The 19,524-nt window shown below is 60.5% G+C and overlaps 1 protein-coding gene across 3 annotated transcripts in view; it reads left to right on the top strand.

The window, feature by feature from the left end:
• Positions 1-18,519, top strand: part of RAB37 (RAB37, member RAS oncogene family) — a 54,959-nt gene extending 36,440 nt beyond the window's left edge. The window contains exons 1-9 of one of the 3 annotated variants that reach the window (XM_062216425.1): positions 12,072-12,164; positions 13,917-14,027; positions 14,861-14,902; positions 15,297-15,363; positions 15,437-15,489; positions 16,432-16,497; positions 16,975-17,031; positions 17,114-17,190; positions 17,330-18,519. In XM_062216425.1, coding sequence (XP_062072409.1) covers positions 12,072-12,164; positions 13,917-14,027; positions 14,861-14,902; positions 15,297-15,363; positions 15,437-15,489; positions 16,432-16,497; positions 16,975-17,031; positions 17,114-17,190; positions 17,330-17,435 — 672 coding nt within the window. In that variant the 3' untranslated portion in view covers positions 17,436-18,519. Of the gene's footprint in view, positions 1-9,440; positions 9,552-12,071; positions 12,165-13,916; positions 14,028-14,860; positions 14,903-15,296; positions 15,364-15,436; positions 15,490-16,431; positions 16,498-16,974; positions 17,032-17,113; positions 17,191-17,329 lie in introns of those variants that run through there. The other 2 variants (XM_062216426.1, XM_062216427.1) reach the window with 2 other exon arrangements.
• The last annotated feature ends 1,005 nt before the right edge of the window (positions 18,520-19,524 follow it).

Here is a 19,524-nt window from a genome sequence, read left to right as displayed (position 1 = left end):
CCACAGTGCCAGCCCCCTCAACCTGTGGTTTCAAGGGTAGCCAGGATCTTGGAAACCAGAAGCCCAGGAGTTTGCCTTAGGGCCAAAGCCAGGCAGCTGGAGGAAGGTTCCAGTACAGAGACTGGAAGCAGGAGTGGGGGTGGGGGGGTAAGGGGTATCAGAATGCAGACCACAGAGGAGCTAAAGACCAGGGGGATGTGAGCTGGGACCTGCTGGCCCCAGGGAGCAGAGGGACTTTGTCTTAAGAACCCTCTGAAAACGGACTGCTGTGCCCCAGCCTGGCAGGTGGGGTCCCGCGGGTGTCTACACCAGCCTGAATCCTCAAAGCCTGTCCCGTACTCCAGGGCCGCCCCCCAATCTTTGCTCATGACTGTACCCCCTCACTCCCACGCCCCACCTTTCAATAAATGCTCACTGAAGAAAGGAAGCCCCAGCTCTCCCTTCTCGCTCCCCTCCGACGACGACCAGACCCATTCCCCAAGTCCCCTCCCGCATCGAGAGCCCAGCAAGCAGCAGGTGCCGCCCAGAGGATAGGAAAGGATGGGCCTTGCTTGTGGTTTGCACCTGGGCCCCACACACCCGGTGACATCTGGGCCAGTGAGTCCTAGGGAGGACGTGACTCTCACACACTAACCGGGCACGGGTGCAGGGGGCTTATTTACCCAGCAAAAACAAGAGCCTCTGATAAGCCAGGGAATTTCCAGAATGTGGCCAAAGGTGGCCTCCTGCTTCCCATACCTGCAGACCATAAAGTAAGCTCAGGAGCCAGGGTGGACCTCGGGCCCCACGTCGGGCCCCCTGCCCAGGACACGGGGGAATGTTGGGCGGCCACAGCAGAGAAGCCCCCGACTTCTGGGAGAGGACAGGAATGGAGCAGGCGAGGGCAGCCTGCAAGAGCAAGGGGGCCGAGGTAGCGAGGGCCGGGGGGAGGCAGCCTCCCTTTTCTCAACCATAGGCAGATCTACCTGGGGCCCCGCCCTCAGACCCGGGAGGCCTCCGAGAGGGAATTACCCCGTGACAGATGGGCTGCTCCAAGGAACAGGGGCAAGGCAGCTGTCCCAGATCCTCAAAGACCCTGCATCTTCAAAGACCAAGTCTAGGCCCTCGCTCTGGCTTGGCCACTGACTTGTACACGAGTCACGCATGCCCTGGGCTTCCACGTGCCCCTCTGTGAAGGAAGGCAGTGAACAGAGCATGCGGGTGCACGCATGTGAGCGCTCCCGCATGTGTGCATACGTGCCTGTGTGCCTGCATGGTGTATGTGCTGTGTGCAGCTGGGTGGGTGTGTGTGTTGCACATAGGTGTGCTAGTGCTGGGTACATGTGTGTGTGCTGATGCATTTGTTGGCTTCTCCTGGCTACAAGGACAGAGCCTGGCTCATGGTCGGTCACTGGGACCACTGACCAGGGACCATCTTTGAACTCAACGTGTTGGCAAGAAGAGCAGCACAGGCAGGGATAGCTCCTGCTTCGCTGGGTCTCCCCCACCCTGCAGACAAGGCCCACACTGAGAACCCAAGTCCAAACCAGGCAGGCAGAAGGCCATAGAGTGGAGCTTCTGGGCACAGACGCAACAGCCAACCAGGAACCACGGGCCCAGAGAACCACCCGACTTCCGGAGCACGCCTCCCAGAGGGGCCGCAGGGGCTTCACTCGGGGCCTGGGCTCCCCTTCTGGGCGCCTGTCAGTGGAGCTTCTGGAATTCACCACGGGGCTTGGACGTCACCCCCTCGCCTGATCAGACTCCTTCCAAGGCCCCGTTCTGCACTCCGAGTTCACAAGCTGGGGAGCCAGTTTCTTCCACAAAGGCCCCCAGAATTGCTAAGCCTCAGGCCATGGCGGCAGAGCACACAGCCTCTCCCTTCGTAACTCCTCTTGCTAAGAGGAAGCGCCTGTCGCCTGTCCCCTCTTTGGACTTGGGCCAGACCCATGACCTCCTTTGCCAATCAAATGCGGCAGAGGCGAAGGTCACCAGTGGCCCCGCACTTCCTTCTGCCCTGCGCACCGCGGCTTCTGCCGGGAGAACACGCCGGCGACCCCAAGCAAGAGCAGGTGGCCATGAAGACCAGCTGGCCGGCTCAGACACTTGTTGGGTACCACTGAATTTTGGGTAGCTTGCTGTAGCGTTAGTGAGACTGTAGGAACTAAAGGAAGAGCTGTGCCGATCCGAAGCCAGGAGCCAGGAGCTTCTTCCAGGTCTCTCACACAAAAACGGGTGCAGGGGCCCAAGCACTTGGGCCATCTTCTACTGCTTTCCCAGGCCATAGCAGAGAGCTGGATCCGAAGTGGAGCAGCCGGGATTTGAACTGGTGCCCATATGGGATGTCAGCACTGTAGGCGGCGGCTTTACCCGCTACGCCACAGCACCGGCCCCTAATTTAGTAAAACTTGAAGCGAATCTTGGAGCTGCTTGTCATCAGGATACCTTCTCCGAGGTTATTTTTACAGCAGACTTCTGAGGTGAAGGAATGCTTTATCAAGAAGTGGAAGTAGCTGATCCCACCAACCTGGAACATTCTGCAGACCTAGCGCCCCTGTTCTGTAGCCAGTGGGATGGGAACTGGGTCCCAACCGACTTCTTGGCCAGGAACTCAGGCAGAAGCAAAGCCTATTTTCGAGAAGAACATCTTACAGCCTAATCCCTGATGTAGGGGCATTAAGAGAAGGGGCTCTGGGGAAGTGACCGGGTCATGGGTGGGTCCCCCACGAATGGGGTCGGTGCCTTTACAGAAGAGGCCCTGAGAGCTGCCTGCCTTGTCCACCATGAGAGGCCATGGCAAGAAGGCACACCATGAGGGAAATGACTGACACAAGCTCCCTCGACACAGGAAGTCTTTTTCTCAGAACAATGTCTGGGCTAGATCTTTGGAAAAATAAAACAAGCATTTGCTCACAACAGTCAGGCTAAACACTGGCCCCCGCTTCCCTCTCCCCAGAGAACTTCCTACACCGTGGGCCTCCAGGAACATGCATATACGTTGTTCCCTGACAAAGGCCAAGTGTGAGAGCGGGTGTGGTGGGGGGCTGACCAGCCACTCGGGACACCACATACTATGTCAGCGCCTGGAACCAAGTCCCTCCTTCACTTCCAACCCAGCTCCCTGCTGACCCACCCGCTGGGAGGCAGCAGCTCAAGTGCTTGGGTCCCTGTCACCTACACGGAAGACCCAGGTGGAGTTCCTGGGTCCTGGTTTTACCATGGCCCAGCCCTTAACAAAATTCAGGTAAACACAAAGAATGCATTTTTTTTTTTTGACAGGCAGAGTTAGACAGTGAGAGAGAGAGAGACAGAGAGAAAGGTCTTCCTTCCGTTGGTTCACCCCCCAAATGGCCACTACAGCCGGGCACTGCGCCAATCCGAAGCCAGGAGCCAGGTGCTTCTCCTGGTCTCCCATGCGGGTGCAGGGCCCAAGCACTTGGGCCATCCTCCACTGTCTTCCCGGGCCAGAGCAGAGAGCTGGACTGGAAGAGGGGCAACCAGGAGAGAATCCAGTGCCCCAACCGGGACTAGAACCCAGGGTGCCGGCGCCGCAGGTGGAGGATTAGCCTAGTGAGCCATGGCGCCAGCCAAAGAATGCATTTTAAATCCTCCCTAGTCCCACCATACAGAGAATATCACTGTTAATTGTGACTGTGTATCCACTACCAACCACTCATTCTTCATTTGTGGAAAAGCATTTTATACAAACCTGCATTATTAAACAGCTACATCATTAAATTTATTAGGGCTTTTTAATAAGGACAAAAATAAAAAGGCAACATGGCAGGGGTGTTGTAATTCCAGAGGCTGTGTATGGGAGGTGTAGGCGAAACCTCTATGCCCTCTGCTCTAGTTTGTCTGGAGAACAAAGGGGAAGGCATGGGACAGAGAAATCTACTCACGCCATTTGGAACCAAAGTTCAGAATCTTGCAGGAGATGGCAAGCTCCGATGGGCAGCTGTGGCAGTTACCAGGGAAAGGCGGCTGTAGTCGGCAGACCCGACATCGGCTGTTAGAGATGAGTATTCCCGACAGCAGAGCAGTCCGCTTCACGGGGCTGGTTCCCAGAACAGACGCCCACAGCCCAGATGTTCTCCTTCTTTCTCCTGGTTTAGTGTGATTTTTCCCTGATGAGTGTTCACAGCTGACATTATTTGCTCTTGCAAATACTACAGCGCCGTCCTGGTGCACACAGCGTGGGGTGCTATTGCAAGGAAGAACATGGCTCCTGCGATGCCAAAGGAATTTGCCTTGGTAACTCTGAGAGACGTTGTCAACTGTTGTCCACGACGGTTACCCCAGCGAGTGTCTGTATCCCCGTATCTCAGCCAATGTGGAGCATTATCAAAGGACCACTATCAAACTCATATCAAACAAATGCATGGTGTGCTGCATCAGTCAAGGTTCTTTAGAGAAACGGAGAGGGAGAGAGAGAGAGAGATATGTTCCAAGGAACTGGCTTACACAGCCGTGGGAGCTGGCGAGTCCGAAACCCGGCGGGCAGGCAGGAAGGATGGAAACCCACAAGAAGGAACTAATGCCGCGTCTCGAGGCGGAAACGCTTCTTCCTCAGGAGTACTCCAGTTTTGCTCTCACAGTCTTTCAGGTCACGGGATGAGGTCCACACAGATGCTCGGAGACTGGAAGTCAGTGCATTGTAGGTGTCAACCACACCAAGCATGCACCGTCACGGCACATTTGCATGAGCGGTGAGCGGAGTGCCTGGGTCTTCCGCACAGCCAGTTGAAATATAAAACAGGGGCCAGTGCTGTGGTGTAGTGGGTGAAGCCGCAGCCTGCAGTGCCAGCATCCCATGTGGGCGCCGGTTCGAGACCCGGCTGCTCCGCTTCCAATCCAACTCCCTGCTATTGCGCCTGGGAAGGCAGTGGAAGACGGCCCAAGTGCTGGGCCCCTGCATCTCTGCAAAATGGCAATGATCCACTTTGCTAGCCAGGACCCCACCCAGGAGTCCCCATTACAGAGTCCTGGTAGCATCGCAGGGCAGGAGAAGATAACTCTGGTGGGAGGACTCCGGCCTTTGTGGGCAGCCGGCACCTGTGTAGGTGTAGGGCTGCACACGAGGCTCACACGCACAGCCACCTCGCCTCACCCCACACACGCACGCTCACACATACAACCCCGCCCAATTCCTCAGACACTGGCTGCTTTAGGATTGATTTATTATGTATTCACTTATTTGAAAGGCAAAGTGACAGAGAGAGAGAGAGAGAGAACTTTTATCCACATGTTCACTCCTCAAATGCCCAAAATAGCTAGGGCTGAGCCAGGCCAAAGCCAGGAGCCGGGAACTCACTCCAGGTCTCCCATGTGGGCGGTAGGGGCCCAAGCCCGGAGCTGTCACTGCTACCTCTCAGGGTGCACAGTCCTCCAAGGAGGCTTGAGTAGCCGGGGCTCAACCCAGGCATAATCCAGCTTTAAAAACCTATCAGATTGGCCGGCGCCACGGCTCAGTAGGCTAATCCTCTGCCCTGCGGTGCCGGCACACCGGGTTCTAGTCCCGGTCGGGGCGCCAGATTCTGTCCCGGTTGCCCCTCTTCCAGGCCAGCCCTCTGCTGTGGCCCGGGAGTGCATTGGAGGATGGCCCAAGTGCTTGGGCCCTGCACCCGCATGGGAGACCAGGAGGCACCTGGCTCCTGGCTTCGGATCAGTGTGGTATGCCAGCCACAGCGGCCATTGGAGGGTGAACCAACAGCAAAAGGAAGACCTTTCTCTCTGTCTCTCTCTCTCACTATCCACTCTGCCTGTCAAAAAACAAAAGAAAAACCTATCAGATCTGGAGCCTGCACTGTGGTGTAGTAGGCTAAGCCTCCAGCTGCGGCACTGGCATCCCATATGGGCACCGGTTCTGGTACCAACTACTCCACTTCTGATCCAGCTCTCTGTTATAGCCTGGGAAAGCTGTGGAAGATGGCCCAAGTCCTTGGGCCCCTGCACCCACGTGGGAGACCCAGAAGAAGCTCCTGGCCCCCAGTCCACCCATTGCGGCCCTCTGGGGAGTGAACCAGCCGATGGAAGACCTTTCTCCCTGTCTCTCCATCTTTCTATCTATAACTCTAACTTTAAAATAAATTTTAAAAATCTTTTAAAAAAAACCCTATCAAATCAAATGTATCCAATTTTGCAATCTGGATAAAATATGAGAGGTTTTCAAAAAGTTCATGAAAAATGCATATTATGAAAAATCCACATAAGGATGTCAAATCTTTTTACATCAAAATAAACTTTTAATCCCATCTCTCCACAAACTGTGTGAAGGGCCTTGTGCCTTCCTACCCACCTGGAAGCCGGCTTAGAAGGGAGATCTCAGAAGTCCCACATGAACTGTGGCCACCTAGAGACAGACAGCAGGGCTCTGGGCCCCGACCCCGGCCACAGGCAGCTCCCTTCCCATCACCCTCCGGCCCACATCAGCCCCAAAGGCTCTGTGGAGAACAAGTGGACACCCCAGGCTTCACATCTGAGCTCTGGCCATTTGCCCACTCCTCAGACATAAGGATGCGCCGACAGCGTGAGCTGGGAGCCAAGCATGGCCAACAGGAGGGACCGGGCCTTTGGCCCCGAGGACTGCTTGAGTTTTGGGGAGGGGTCCAGACAGAGGAGGGACAGGACTGAAGGAGCTTCTGGATTTAGGGGAAATCATTCAACAGTGCTTACAAATCAACCAGCTCCACACTCTCTGTGGCCCAGAATGAAGCTCTTGGAGGGGCTGGCGCTGTGGCACACATGGCTAAGCCACCACTTGCGACATCGTCGGCTTGGGTCCCGGCTGCTCTAGTTCAGATCCAGCTTCCTAAGAATGCCCTGGGAAAGCAGCGGATGATGGCCCAGTCCTTGGGCCTCTGCCGGACTGTGATGGATTCCTGGCCTTGGCTTTGGCCTGGCCCAGACCGGCTGTTGTAGCCATTTGGGGAGTGAACCAGTGGCTGGAAGATCAGTGTGTGTGTGTGTGTGTGTGCATGCATGCGTGTGTCTGTCTCTGTCACTCTTTCAAATAAATTTTAAAAGCTCTTGGAGTCAATATTCCTGATACCACTAAAACAGCCAAGATGGGGGCTGGTGCTGTGGTGCAGAGGGTTAAGCCACCACCTGTGACACTGCCATCCCACATCAGAGTGTCGGTTCAATTCCTGGCTGCTCCACTTCCAGTCCAACTCCTGCTATTGTGCCTGGTAACACAGCAGAAGACGGACCAAGAACTTGGTCCCCCGCCACCAATGAGGGAGCCCGGGAGGGAGTTCCAGGTTCCTTCATTCAGCCTGGCCCAGCCCTGGCCATTGCAGCCATTTGCGGAGTGAACCAATAGATGGAAGACTCTCTCGAGACCTCTCTCTCCCTCTCTCTCTTTCTCTCTGCCTTTCATAGAAATAAATCTTAAAAAAAATAAAGACCAAGTTGAGAGCATCACCCTGCCCTGCTCTAAGCTGGAGCCCTGAGTGCACTTCCGGACTGGTCCCTGAAGCAGAAGCATCCCGAGAAAGGGGGGGATCCCTAAGATGAGAGAAGAAAGTGGTGGGGGCTCTTCACCCTGGAAAGGAAAAGGATCAAAGGAAGAATTCCAAACTGTTGTGTCTGTTACATGAGTGAGGTGGACATGCATGGACAGATTCCTCGACTTCTAGAGAACATTCTAGCTAGAAAGCACCTCTTACAGCATAAGGAGGGGCCGGTGCTGTGGCGTAGGGTAAAGCTGCTACCTGAAGTGTCAGCATCCCATAAGGGCACCGATTCGAGTCCCGGCTGCTCCAGTTCCAATCCAGCTCTCTGCTATGGCCTGGGAAAGCAGTGGAGGATGGCCCAAGCTCTTGGACCCCTGTACCTGCGTGGGAGACCCAGAGGAAGCTCCGGCCATTGCGGCCAACTGGGGAGTGAACCAGCGGATGGAAGACCTCTCTCTCTCTCTGTGCCTCTCTTTCCCTCTCTGTGTAACTCTGACTTTCTAATAAATAAATAAATCTTAAAAAAACAAAAAGCATAAGGAGGCGGCCAGTGTTGTGGCACAGCGGGTTAATCCACCGCCTGTGACGCTTGCATCCCGTATGTGTGCTGGTTCAAGTCGTAGCTGCTCGCTCCCCATCAGCTCCCTGCTCGTGCACCTGGGAAGGCAGTGGAGATGGCCCAAGTATCTGGACCCCTGACACCCCCGTGGGAGACTCAGATGAATTCCAGGCTCCTGGCTTCAGCCTGGCATAGCCCTGGCTGCTACAGCCATTTAGGGAGTGAACCAGTAGATGAAAGATTCTCTCTCTCTCTCTCTCTCATACATAAATAAATATTTTTAAAAAGAGGAAATTAGACTTTCCATGTAAATTATTAGAGCCATTCCTTATAACAAGCAAAAGGAGTCTTTAACCCAGGAAGAAATGAAAATTGAGCAGAATTTGGTTATGGAGAGGGGGGTGGGGGCAGAGAAACCGCAGTCAGGGGACATTCAAGGCCAACATCCTGGCCAATGCGTGTCCAGCCTGCTCTGACGCCAGCCCCCTCTGATGCCATTGGCAGAGAGCAACAGCGTCTGGGCTCACGGGCCAGTCCTGAGGGCCTGGCAGTCTATGCATTTAGGCTTTTGCAAGTCCACGGAAGCTTGCTTCTCCCCAGCCTCGCCAATGACCTCAAGCGTTGGTCTTCGGAGTCCATTGTGAAACGAAGGCCTTTACCTGCTGATCCCGGTCATTCACCCTGCTGGGCAGTCACCAGCTGCACGTCTGTGTCTTCTGTACGGCTCCACAGGCTAATTCTGCCCCCTGCCCCTCCCAGTACACACCGCACAGAGGGAAGAGGCCCTCCCACTTCCCCAGTGCCATCACTCTGAGAACTGGTGTCCACTCCGAGGCCCCGTCTAGCGCCAAGTGTGAGCTCTCCCCAAGGCACACCCCAGCACCCCGATTGGCTGTATTCTGTGCATGGGTTTTCTTGGACTTTTGCATCCCAGGGGAGCCACAAACATCCAAGGAGCAGCTGATGGAGAGGAGCAGCTTACTAAGGGAACGATCCAGGGAGGCCACGACCACCTGGCCATCCCGCGGGCACTGCCTCCACTCGAGTGGGTCCTGGCGCTGCAGCGGCCACATCTCCCAGCTACAAGCCTGCCACAGGGTCCCTGCCACACTCCCCTTTTGGCTGGGAAGCGTGGCCTCAGCACAGGCCCAGCAGGGCCACATTGCAGAGTACAGCAGCAGGGCCCCTGGGCTGCGGCTGGAGGCCCCTGCAGATGTTCAATAACTCAAGTTAGAACAAGATTTCCGCTGCCTCCAGGCCTCCGGGGACTTGGTTGGAAAATCAGGGGTGTGCTGTGCCTGTGTTTCTAAGTCGTGTGTGTGTGCATCCATGTACGGTGCGTGTCAGTGTGTGTACATGTGTGTGTGCGTGTACGTGTGCTGGGAGAGCCGGCAGCCTAACCCACACCACAGGTCCTCACCTCTCGCTCGCTCGCTCCCTTTCAGACCATCCTGGTGGGCGACAGTGGCGTGGGGAAGACATCTCTGCTGGTTCAGTTCGACCAGGGCAAGTTCATCCCAGGCTCCTTCTCGGCCACCGTGGGCATCGGATTCACAGTAAGCACTGGCTGGCACGGCCCCTGGGGCCGCAGGGCGTCCCTGTCGGGGAGCCTGCTGGAAACAGGTGACGGCGTCAGATCGTCAGATCACTCAGGTCGACCAGAAGGACCGCAGGTGCAGGCGGGGTGTTGGGTGACCAGGAGGGGTCTGCAGTGCCACGGGTAGCACAGGGGCTCCATGCTCCCTCTCACCATAGCCCCTCTTGGAGCCACGTCCTCATCTCCCTCCACATCCACTGTGCCTGGAGCGGTTCCCAGCTTATGCTAAATCCTGGGAAGACCTTGGGAGGCGTTCAGACCACTGGCTCCTCAGAATCTTAGCATCTGGGGCAAAGGAGGACCCAGCATGAGTTTCTGGACAGTTTGGGAGTCAGCAGGGCCCCGTGAAGTCACTTGGGGCTGGCGGGCTTGTCCCTGGGGTCACAGCAAGGCAGGCAAGGGTCCAAGGAAAACACGCCTTCATGGTGGCTGTCCAGGCGGCGAGGGAGACGGGAGCAGGCCAGGGTGGGTGCCAGGGCCTGGAATCCTTCAGAACACAGCAGCTGAGAGGAACTGGCTGGGCCCTGCGGGGGAAGCCTGGGTACCAGGCCCCGGAGGCCCAGCCAGCCCTGGCATCCCTGGGGCCCTGAAGCCAAGCAGCTCCGCCCGCCCAGCACATGCCCAGTCTTCCCCCACGGCCACAGCCACATCTCCACCTCCGTGGGGCGCAGAGAGGGCGTGAGTCACACACCACAGACCACAGGCAAAACTGCTGTGAAAAACAGCAAGCGCCTGGCACACGGAGGGCCCAGGACCGCCTGAGAGGAGCCGGCGGGTGCCCCTCCGGAGCCTCTGCATCTGCTCAGGGCGCCAGGACGCACCTCCAGCCATCTCCCAGCCCTGAGCTACCTGGGCTGTGCTGTCCCCAGCTCGGGGACACAGGGCTGGGGAGGCGTCCTCGGGTCATCTGGGCTGCACCCGAGGGCACCTAGAGGAACAAAATGAGCGTCTGTGTGCCACCCAGCACCTCCTCCAAGCAGGCCTGGGTGACCTGGGGCGGTGTGCACACTTCCCATTCTTGTGGGGGGAGGTGCGGGTAGTTCACGGGCAGGGCAGGCGATTGGTGAGGATGGAGGCATGGGGGCAGGGCACGAGGGCAGTTTGCAGCCGGGGCTCGGGCCAGGAGCATGGGGGGGGTGGTGTCTGTGGCCGTGCTGTGAGGCCAGGAGCGCCTACATCTGGGATGAAGTGAGGTGTATGAGCCGTGTGTGTGTGTGTGTGTGTGTGTGATGTGCTGTGGTGGGAGGTGGGTGTGCCAATGATATCGTATGAAGTATGTGTGTCTGGGCTGTGAGGTGTGTGTGTCTGGGATGTGGAGGGTGTGCCTGGGTGTGGCATGAGGTGTGTGTGTGTGATGAGACGTAGGATGTGTGTGCATCTGTGGTGTGTGTCTGGGATGGGGCACGGGCACTGTGTGTGCGTCCAGTGGAGGGCAGAGAGCAGTGCTCACTCCACAGCCCCGGCCCCGAGCACTCGGGCTCCGGTCCCACTTCCAAAGCTGCCCTTGGCCACCTGGCGTGCGTCCCCCACAGGGGACAGCGCCGCCCCGCCCAGGGTCTCCCCTTCCCCAGGCAACCGGGGACCTCTGACTCCCGCTGCAGCGCGGAGCCGCCAGGGGGCGCCTTGTCGCCCCACTGTTCTCCGGAGAATCCCCGCGGAAGGGGCCGCAGTGCCCCCAACCCTACCACAAACAACCCCCAGACCCACTCCCCAGGCCTGGGACGTCCGGCGAACTCTGCTCAAAACCACCCACGACTTCATGAATCCACCTAGGCACCTGCCAGGGGCCGGGGCGAGGGCCGCGCGTGAATCCGCTCCCCCCCCCCCCCGGCCTTCGAGAGCCCCTCGCCCGGGAGGTAGGCGCCGCGGAAGCCACCTGTCCCCAGGCGGGACCCAGGCGGCCCGCGGGTCAGGGAGACACTTGGGTCTGCACCGCTGGCCTGCAGAACCACCTGAGCAGGGCGCGGGCTGGGGCGCCTCCGCCTCCCCGCTGCGTCTGGACCACCTGTTACCCGCCGGAGTTCTGGCGCCCCCTGCTGGCCGCGCTGCGCAACGGCACCGGGAACCCCGGAACGGGTCCGCGGGTCGGGGAGAGGCCCAGACGTTCCGTCGCAGGCGGGGTCCCGGGCCCGCTCCCCACAGCGGGGACCTGGCCAGGCGGCGGGAGGAGCCTGGGGCACCGCTCCTGGGGCCGGATTTGGTCCCACTCTAAGTGCACGAAGCCAGGCCAATGTGACAGGGCACACCCTCTCCCCAAGCCCGGACCTCGAAGGGCTGCGCGCCCTCGTGGGACTGCCGACCCCCCCACCCCAGGCCGGTGTCGTAGAGGGGCTGGCGGGACCGAGGGAAGAGCCAGTCTGTCTGTCGGGGTCCGGGCCAGGTCGGTGGAGGGGAGGAAGGAGTGGGTGGAGCTGGGGCGGGGCGTCCCTGCACTGTCCCTGGCTCGCTGGCGGGCCCAGCTCACTGCTGGTCTAGGGACATGACGGGCACGCCTGGCGCAGCTGCCTCCCGGGGTGGCGAGGCCCCCGAGCACCCCCCGCCCTGCAGTCCGAGCTTCGATCTCACGGGCAAGGTGGGTGGGCGCTGCGTCCTGCGCTGGGGATTCCTGTGCCGGCTCTGAGGGACTTCCCTCCCTCCCTGCGCCCTGTTCCCTGAGACCCCCGCCCTCCCCAGCCCCTTTCTGTCTGCATCTGGGAGGCATCCGTCCAGGCAGCCGGGTCTCACAGAGGAGGAGAGGGGAGGGAGGGGTACAGGTCAGGCCCAGCCCTGGGTCCCCTCCACCTTGGGGATCTGGCTGGCTCGGTGCAGGCCAGATGGGGTAACTCAGAAGCCTGAGTGACTCCCTGCCCGCGGGCCTCAATCCAATTCTCTTGGGCCACACGCTGGCCAATAAGAGCCCCAGGAGCCCCTCGCAGCCCGCCTGGTCACTTGCTGGCTTGAGGTCCTAGGATTGCCTGGAGGATGTCTCCCAGCCTGCCTTGCACGCCCACCTGGAAGGCCGGGAGGCAGCTCTGGGCTGGTTCCCTGATGCTGCTCTGCCCTAACTGTCCCCTGGCGTGAACAGGTACCAGGAGCTCTGGATGAGATGCTTGATGGGGCAGGGCGGGGTGGGGAGAGGGGAGCGGCTCTGAGGGTTGCCAGGCCTCCTCCAAAGAGACCGGGCTCTCTGGGGGCCCAGGCTCCCTCCCCCAGCACCCGAGCTCAGTCCCCCCCTCCCCCGCGGGGTTCAGGGGAAGCCAGCCTGCAAGTCACTCTCCCAGAGCCGTTGAGATAGGCAAGTGCTGTGTGCTAGCTGCAGGAAGTGGGCCGTGGGCCCTCCGATGGGGGGAGGGGAGCAGCCCCAGACTGATGGGAACCGCTGACCTCCGTGCCCTGGCAGCTGTCTGCGCTTGGCGGGATGGCCCAGCTGGCTGGGAGGAAAGTACACGGGCACTGGCCAGCCCTCCCTCCCTGTCCAGGGCTGGGACACAGGAGCCGGGAGGAGCGCAGGTTCCAGAGGGCCCCTGCCCCGCCCTCAGCCCTCAGCTCTCTGCTGGCCAAGCCCCTGGCCTCCCCAGCCCTGGCCCAGGGCACTGAGCGCAGGACAGTCTGGGAGGAGCCTGATTGGAGCTCCTGGGGGGAGGGGCCTGGCCCAGCCACTCTTCCCTCCCCACTCCTGCATGTCCCTGGAGATGGCACAGGGACTGAGAGAAGGGCCCCCGCCCCCATACTCCCTGGGGCCCAAGGGTGCCAGCCTGCAGCATTTGCCCCACCTTTGCTGAACAGACCTGGGGCCAAAGTCTCCCTGTTTTCAGCGTGAACTCCCACTCTCCCTAACGCATGTTATTAGCAACCTGCAAATAAATGTTGTAACCCAAAAGGAAAGGAGCCCAAACAATAGTAATTTCAGAACATGCCCGTGCAAACCGCAGTGCCCTGCCCCTTTCTAGGCCTTGTCCCAGGTGTCCACACGTCCCCTTCCCGACAAGGCAGCCCCACCCACAGGTGCACAGCTTAGAGGAATCCACACAGGGGGACCAAATGCCTGCCTGCCCTGGCTGTGGGCAGATGTGACCGGAGCCCACACCAGGTGAACGTGGGGTTCCCTGGGGCCACCGAGACCATCTGGGCACCTGCTGGTACCGACGTGTCAGCTTGGGCTCCCACGATGAGGACAAGAAGGTGGGGGAGAGGGGATGGCGGCCACGCAGGCTTCCTGGATGCTGTCAGCATCCTTCCCTGGCCCCTAGCTCCCCCGCCCATCCCTCTCTCCAGGTTACCTCCCCACCCACAATCCCAGAAGCTCCCCAACTCCCCATTCACTGCCTCTGCCCCCACCCCCTAGGTGATGCTCCTGGGAGACTCGGGCGTCGGCAAAACCTGTTTCCTGCTCCAGTTCCGAGACGGGGCCTTCCTGTCCGGGACCTTCCTCGCCACTGTCGGCATAGACTTCAGGGTGAGGCGGCTGCTGGCTCCTCCTCCCAGCGGCAGGCCCCTGCTTGGCCCCTGTGTGGCCCTCCACCTGCAAGGCACCAAGAGTGCTCCCCCAGACCACAGCAGGGGCCAGGTGCCAGAAGTCTGGGCAGGGTCGGGCTCCCTGACACCCACGGGACAGGGAAACCAGGCGGAGCCTTGTTGTCCACTGCAGAGCAGGGCGGACAGATGGAAGTCCTTCCTCACCACCCTCTGAACTGGGCTCCTTTGGCAAAGCCTGGAAGCACAGTTGGCCTTTCTGGGGCTCCCAGAATGCCCAGCGCTGCACCAGGTTGCGGCTCGGGGCTGGCCCTGTGTGGCGAGAGTGGCTGGCCCGAGTCCCCCCTCTCACCCTGATGACCGTCTTTCTGCCCTGCATCGTTGGGTCCTGACCAGCAGGTGCGGTCTAACCACCCAGGAGGCCGGGACCTCCAGCTGCGTTCAGAGAACTCTGGGGGCGAGAGGGAAGATGGGCCTGCCAGTCTAGTTCCTCGGGTCTCCAGGACGCCGGTGGGCATCTCAGCGCTGAGGGCTCGGCAGTGACAGTCCTGGGGCTGGGCTCTGGGAGAGGAAGATGGTAGTGGGGAAGGGGTGGGCTCTCCGGCACCCCGTCCCGTGCAGCCCTCCGGGCCCTGGCAAAAACCAGGCAAGTGCTCAGGTGCCCCTCGCCCGTGAGAAGAGCAGATGGAGAGCCCTCCGCAGCGGAAGTAACCCCCTCCCGCCCTCACTGGAGAGGGTTGGGCACAGGCGGGCTGTGGGCGGAGCTCGGCCCAGGCTTCTCCTGCCCCCCCTACCCTGTGCCCCTCTGCCTTTCAGAACAAGGTGGTGACTGTGGACGGTGCGAGAGTGAAACTGCAGGTGAGGCTGAGGGCTGGGCTGGGGGAGGGAGGGCGCAGGACATCGGCCCAGCTCCTCACCCCAACCACAGGCTGCTTGCAGCCCTGCCCACCCCTGGGGTAACTTCCTGTGGGGGCCCCGAGAGGAAGCAGCTTGTGTTTGATGTCTGCAGAAGAAGCCGTTCCCAGGCACCCTGGCTTCCATCAAAGGCAGTTCAAAATGCACCTTCAGCCTCCTGCTCTGGCAGGCTGGGGGCCCCTCCCCGGGGGGAGCCGGGGAGGAGAGAGAGCTCTGGGTGAGCTCAGTAACCATCCGGGAGCTCACGGGCTTCGCAGCCCTGGTCCTGGCTCGCACCCCTTGTACCCGGCACTCTCTGCCCCGTTCTCCCTCTGACCAGTTCTCCGTCCCGTCCTAGATCTGGGATACCGCGGGGCAGGAGCGCTTCCGCAGTGTCACCCACGCTTACTACCGAGACGCCCAGGGTGAGTCCCCCGGCCCCCGCAGCCCCCACACTGCCGGGCCGAGGGCCGCTCTGACCGGTCTCTCCTCCTCCAGCCTTGCTGCTGCTCTATGACATCACCAACAAAGCTTCCTTCGACAACATCAGGGTAGGTCCCCTCTGCCCCGGCCAGCCTGTGCTCTGTGGGGTGCAATCCTGCTGCTTCTAAAGACGCCCGGCCGTGACTCAGAAGTCAGACCCGTGGCCGAGTGTTTACCTGCCGTGTGGGCACAGGGGCTGGGCGGGCTGTGTGCCCGTGCCACCTGCCGTGATTCATGAATGTCTTTCCTGTCAAAGAGCTCCCAAGGGCCCCGGCTCCACCCTGGACAATTAGCCGCAGAGGCCAAGGGCAGAGCCCAAAGAATCTACACAGACACCCAGCACCACTGGCAGGAGAATGACTCAGAGCAGAGAGGATACTTCAGCCAACGTAGGGACCAGCCCTGAGTCCAAAGGCGCACAGGTCTGCCCTGTTCCCTGACCTCAGGGACCTCAGTTGCTCGTAAGCAAACTGCAGACGTAAGACATACAAGAGGTCTCAAAAGATTCATGGAAGACGATTTTTTTTTTTTTTTTTTTTTTTTTTGGAGAGGGAGACAGAGCTCCCATCTGCTGGTTCACTCCCCAAACACCCACAACGGCTGGGCCAGGTGGAAGTCAGGAGCCAGGAACTCAATCCAGGCCTCCCATGGGGGTGGCAAGGAACCCACTATTTGAGCCATTATCACCTGGTGCCTCTCAGGGTCTGGGAACAGGAGCCGGAGTTGGGCACTTCCATATGAAAGTGTCCCGACCGGCATCTTAACCGCCAGGTCAAATACTCATCCCACCACGAACTTTTTGATGTACTTTTGTGGATATTTAAAAAAAAAATGGAAAATCCATGGCACTTATTGTACCACCTCCAACCAATTAGTGATGTCATAGCAGACATCACTAATCAACCTCAGTGCTTTCGATCACTTCTGGGCCCTTTTGTGGTCTAGAATCTCAACAGGGCACTCTGCAGGAGAGCTGCCCCATGGCCGGCTCAGCTTGCCCTCTCCCCCAGGCCTGGCTCACCGAGGTGCACGAGTACGCCCAGAGGGATGTGGTGATCATGCTGCTAGGCAACAAGGTGAGTGGCTGCAGGCAGGGGCAGCACCCGGCACCTCCTCTCCAGCTGCCTGGGCATCCGCCCCACCTGGCCCCACAGATGCCCAGCAGAGTCACCTGGGCATCCTTCCCGGGTCTCCCGGGTCTCCAGGTCAGAGGTCAGACGTCTCTGCCCTCTGAAAGCTCTGCAACTATCCACCCGGGGAGGGCCCTACCTGCAGGGCTGCCCGGCGCTCGTCCTGAACAGGGTCAGGGGTCAGAGGCTGACACCCTTCACCAAGGAGAGTTACCCGCCTTTCTCCTGGAGCTAGGGTTGCGATCACTGCTGGGCTGGGCAACAGCCTGAACGAGGCAGAAAACATAGCCCCAGGCCCATCATACCTGCCCGCAGTCCCCCAGGCCACCAGCAGAGGGCAGGCAGTGCCTGCTCCTTTGACAGAAGCTGGGCCAGCTGGGGTCAAGGCTTCCTTCCCCAGAGTGACCCATATCGGCTTGACAGGCGGATGTGAGTAGTGAAAGAGTGATCCGGTCGGAGGACGGGGAGACGCTGGCCAGGGTAAGTGACCACTGGCCGGGCGGGGTGAAGGCAGGGGCAGCCAGAGGCCAGAGCTGAGGACAATTCTCTCGCCCCGGGGCAGGAGTACGGCGTTCCCTTCATGGAGACCAGCGCCAAGACGGGCATGAACGTGGAGCTGGCCTTCCTGGCCATTGCCAAGTGAGAGCCGAGTGGGGAGGGGCTCCAGACAGGGCAGGGTGGCTCCACTGGGGGTCCCTGGGCCCACCTGCCCTCTGAGTTGCATTTTCAGGGGTCCCCCCTGCACTCACAGCCTGCCCACTGCCTCTCTGCCTTCCAGGGAGCTGAAATACCGGGCGGGGCGGCAGGCCCACGAGCCCAGCTTCCAGATCCGCGACTACGTGGAATCCCAGAAGCAGCGTCCCAGCTGCTGCTCCTTCCTGTGACGCCCAGGGGGCTGCGGGGAGGCCACAGGGGCCCGGAGGACACAGCCGTGGCCCCCAGACCGGTTTATCCTGAGAGGTTAAACGGAGGGAGAGGGAGAGGGGGACCCAGCCCTCAACCCCTTCCCATGAAGAAGCTGGACTCCAGCGCCCACCGCAGCTCCTGTGGCTCCCCTGCTTCCCCAGGGAGGGCGCGCCACCTTTCTCTTACTGCGACTTAATTTAAAACAAGTAACAGGTGGGGAACCAGGACACCGGAACAACGGAGGCAGGGCCCTGGCAGCCCTTCTGCCTTCGAGGCCGAGGGGCTGGGCCTCCCTCCTAGCCGTGGGCAGCAGCACCAGGGACACTGATGCACTTGTAGGGATGTGGGGGGCAGGAAGTGACCCCGTCAGCAGTCTCACTTTAGCTGGACAGAGGCTGGGCTGACCCCTGGGTGTTTCAGGGAAGACGACAGCTGTGGGTTAGGAGGGGGGCGGCCCCCTGGGAGGAGGGGAGAGAAGGATCAGAGACCAGGGTGTGTCTGTCTGGCCACCACGGGCCTTACGGAGCCCCTCCCGGGAGGGTGTCCCTTTCCTGGGCCCCTGGGGACCTTGGTGCCTGTCTCTGGACCTCAGATCCCAGGGGAGCCCCTTCCCCCGAATCCCTGTCTTATCTGCTTTCTGCCTGTGGCCCTGGCCACCACCCCAGCTTTGTGCTCAGCTCTCCGGGGTCAAGAACCAGATAAAGCCCCAGCTCCTGGGGCAGGTGGGGGCAGCAGAATGGAACAAAGCTTGCCCCTAGCCTGAGCCCTAAACCCAGCCTGACCACTGAGCCCTTTAACTCCTCAGACGCCGGGGCTCAAACTGCTTTATTGCCTCTTTGGCTAGAGAGCCGAAGTCACCCATTCCTAGGTAAATCGATGTGTGCAGACCAAGGTCATGGCTGCACACTGGGGGCGGGGTGGGCCCGGGAGCAGCAAAGAGTTCAGGCAGGGCCAAGGTCGTGTCTCCCGAGGCCCTGACCCCAGCTCCAGGAAGTGAACCTGAGACCGAGAGGTCATGACCTACAGGTACCCAGACTCCTGCGGGCCAGGGGCAGCCTAGGAGGTGAGAAGCCAAAGCTAGCGCCAGTGCCGCAGGTTCTGAGGCTGCGGCCTTTGCCTTCAAGGCGGAATCCTGGCGCTCCGACTGGGGCGGATAAGGAAGCACCAGCCAGGGCACAGCAGCGAGGAGCCTGACCTTGCCAGTCTTTCCTAAGGGCCCAGGCAGCCTGCAGGAGATCCCGTAGCCAAGACAGCCCTGGGCTCCTGGCGTTTGTGTTTTTGCCGAATTAAATCGCAGTGTTTTGGAAAGCGCACCCCGTCCTGTGTTTCTGGGAGGGGGCGCACGAGGGAGTGTTCCCGTCTTTCAGTGTCCCGGAATGGTCACCTGAACAGGTGGCCCCCAGGCCTCTGCGGCCAGCCTGGGAGGTTTCTCGGGGTCTGCATTTTCTGCTCTCCGCCTTTCCCGCGGGGCGCACCGAGGTGCCCTGACTTTGCTCGGCCTCTCCCGGAGCCAAACGCCCAAGACCCAGGCGCCGCCCCCAGACCCGCTGCGGATGCCGCACACCTTTCCCGCCGGGATCAGAGCGGGCGCTCCTGCACGCAGGTCGTGGGGCGACGCCAAGGGCCGCCGCGAAGGGAAAACACGGCCCTCGCCGCCCGGGAGCCGAGCGGACCCCTCGGCAGCAGGCGCGCACGCCCCCTCCCCACCGCCCCCGCCTCCATCGGAGCTTCGGCTAAAGGCTGCAGAAGCGCTGGGGGTCCGCACCCGAAGGCCGGCTGTCCTCGACCCCCGCCGCAGGCTGGGGAAAACAGAGCCGAGCCCGCCGCCCCGCACCTGGAACTCGCGGCAGGAGCCGCCCCTCCCGCCCGGCTCGGGCACTTGGTAACAAACACTTCCACTTCCTGAGCCCGCTTTCTTCGCCCGCTGCGGGGCGCCGCGCCGAGCGCAGGCCCCGCCCCCGCGCGCTCCCATTGGCCGGCGCTGTTCACCCGGCCCGAGCGCCCCGGCCCGGGGGCCCGCGATTGGCTCGCGGTGGCCCACACCCTCGGGGAGGCCCCGCCCCCGGG

The sequence above is a fragment of the Lepus europaeus genome, chromosome 18 (assembly GCF_033115175.1).
Source record: "Lepus europaeus isolate LE1 chromosome 18, mLepTim1.pri, whole genome shotgun sequence".
Lineage (NCBI taxonomy): Eukaryota > Metazoa > Chordata > Mammalia > Lagomorpha > Leporidae > Lepus > Lepus europaeus.
This window is presented reverse-complemented; position numbering and strand designations above follow the sequence as displayed.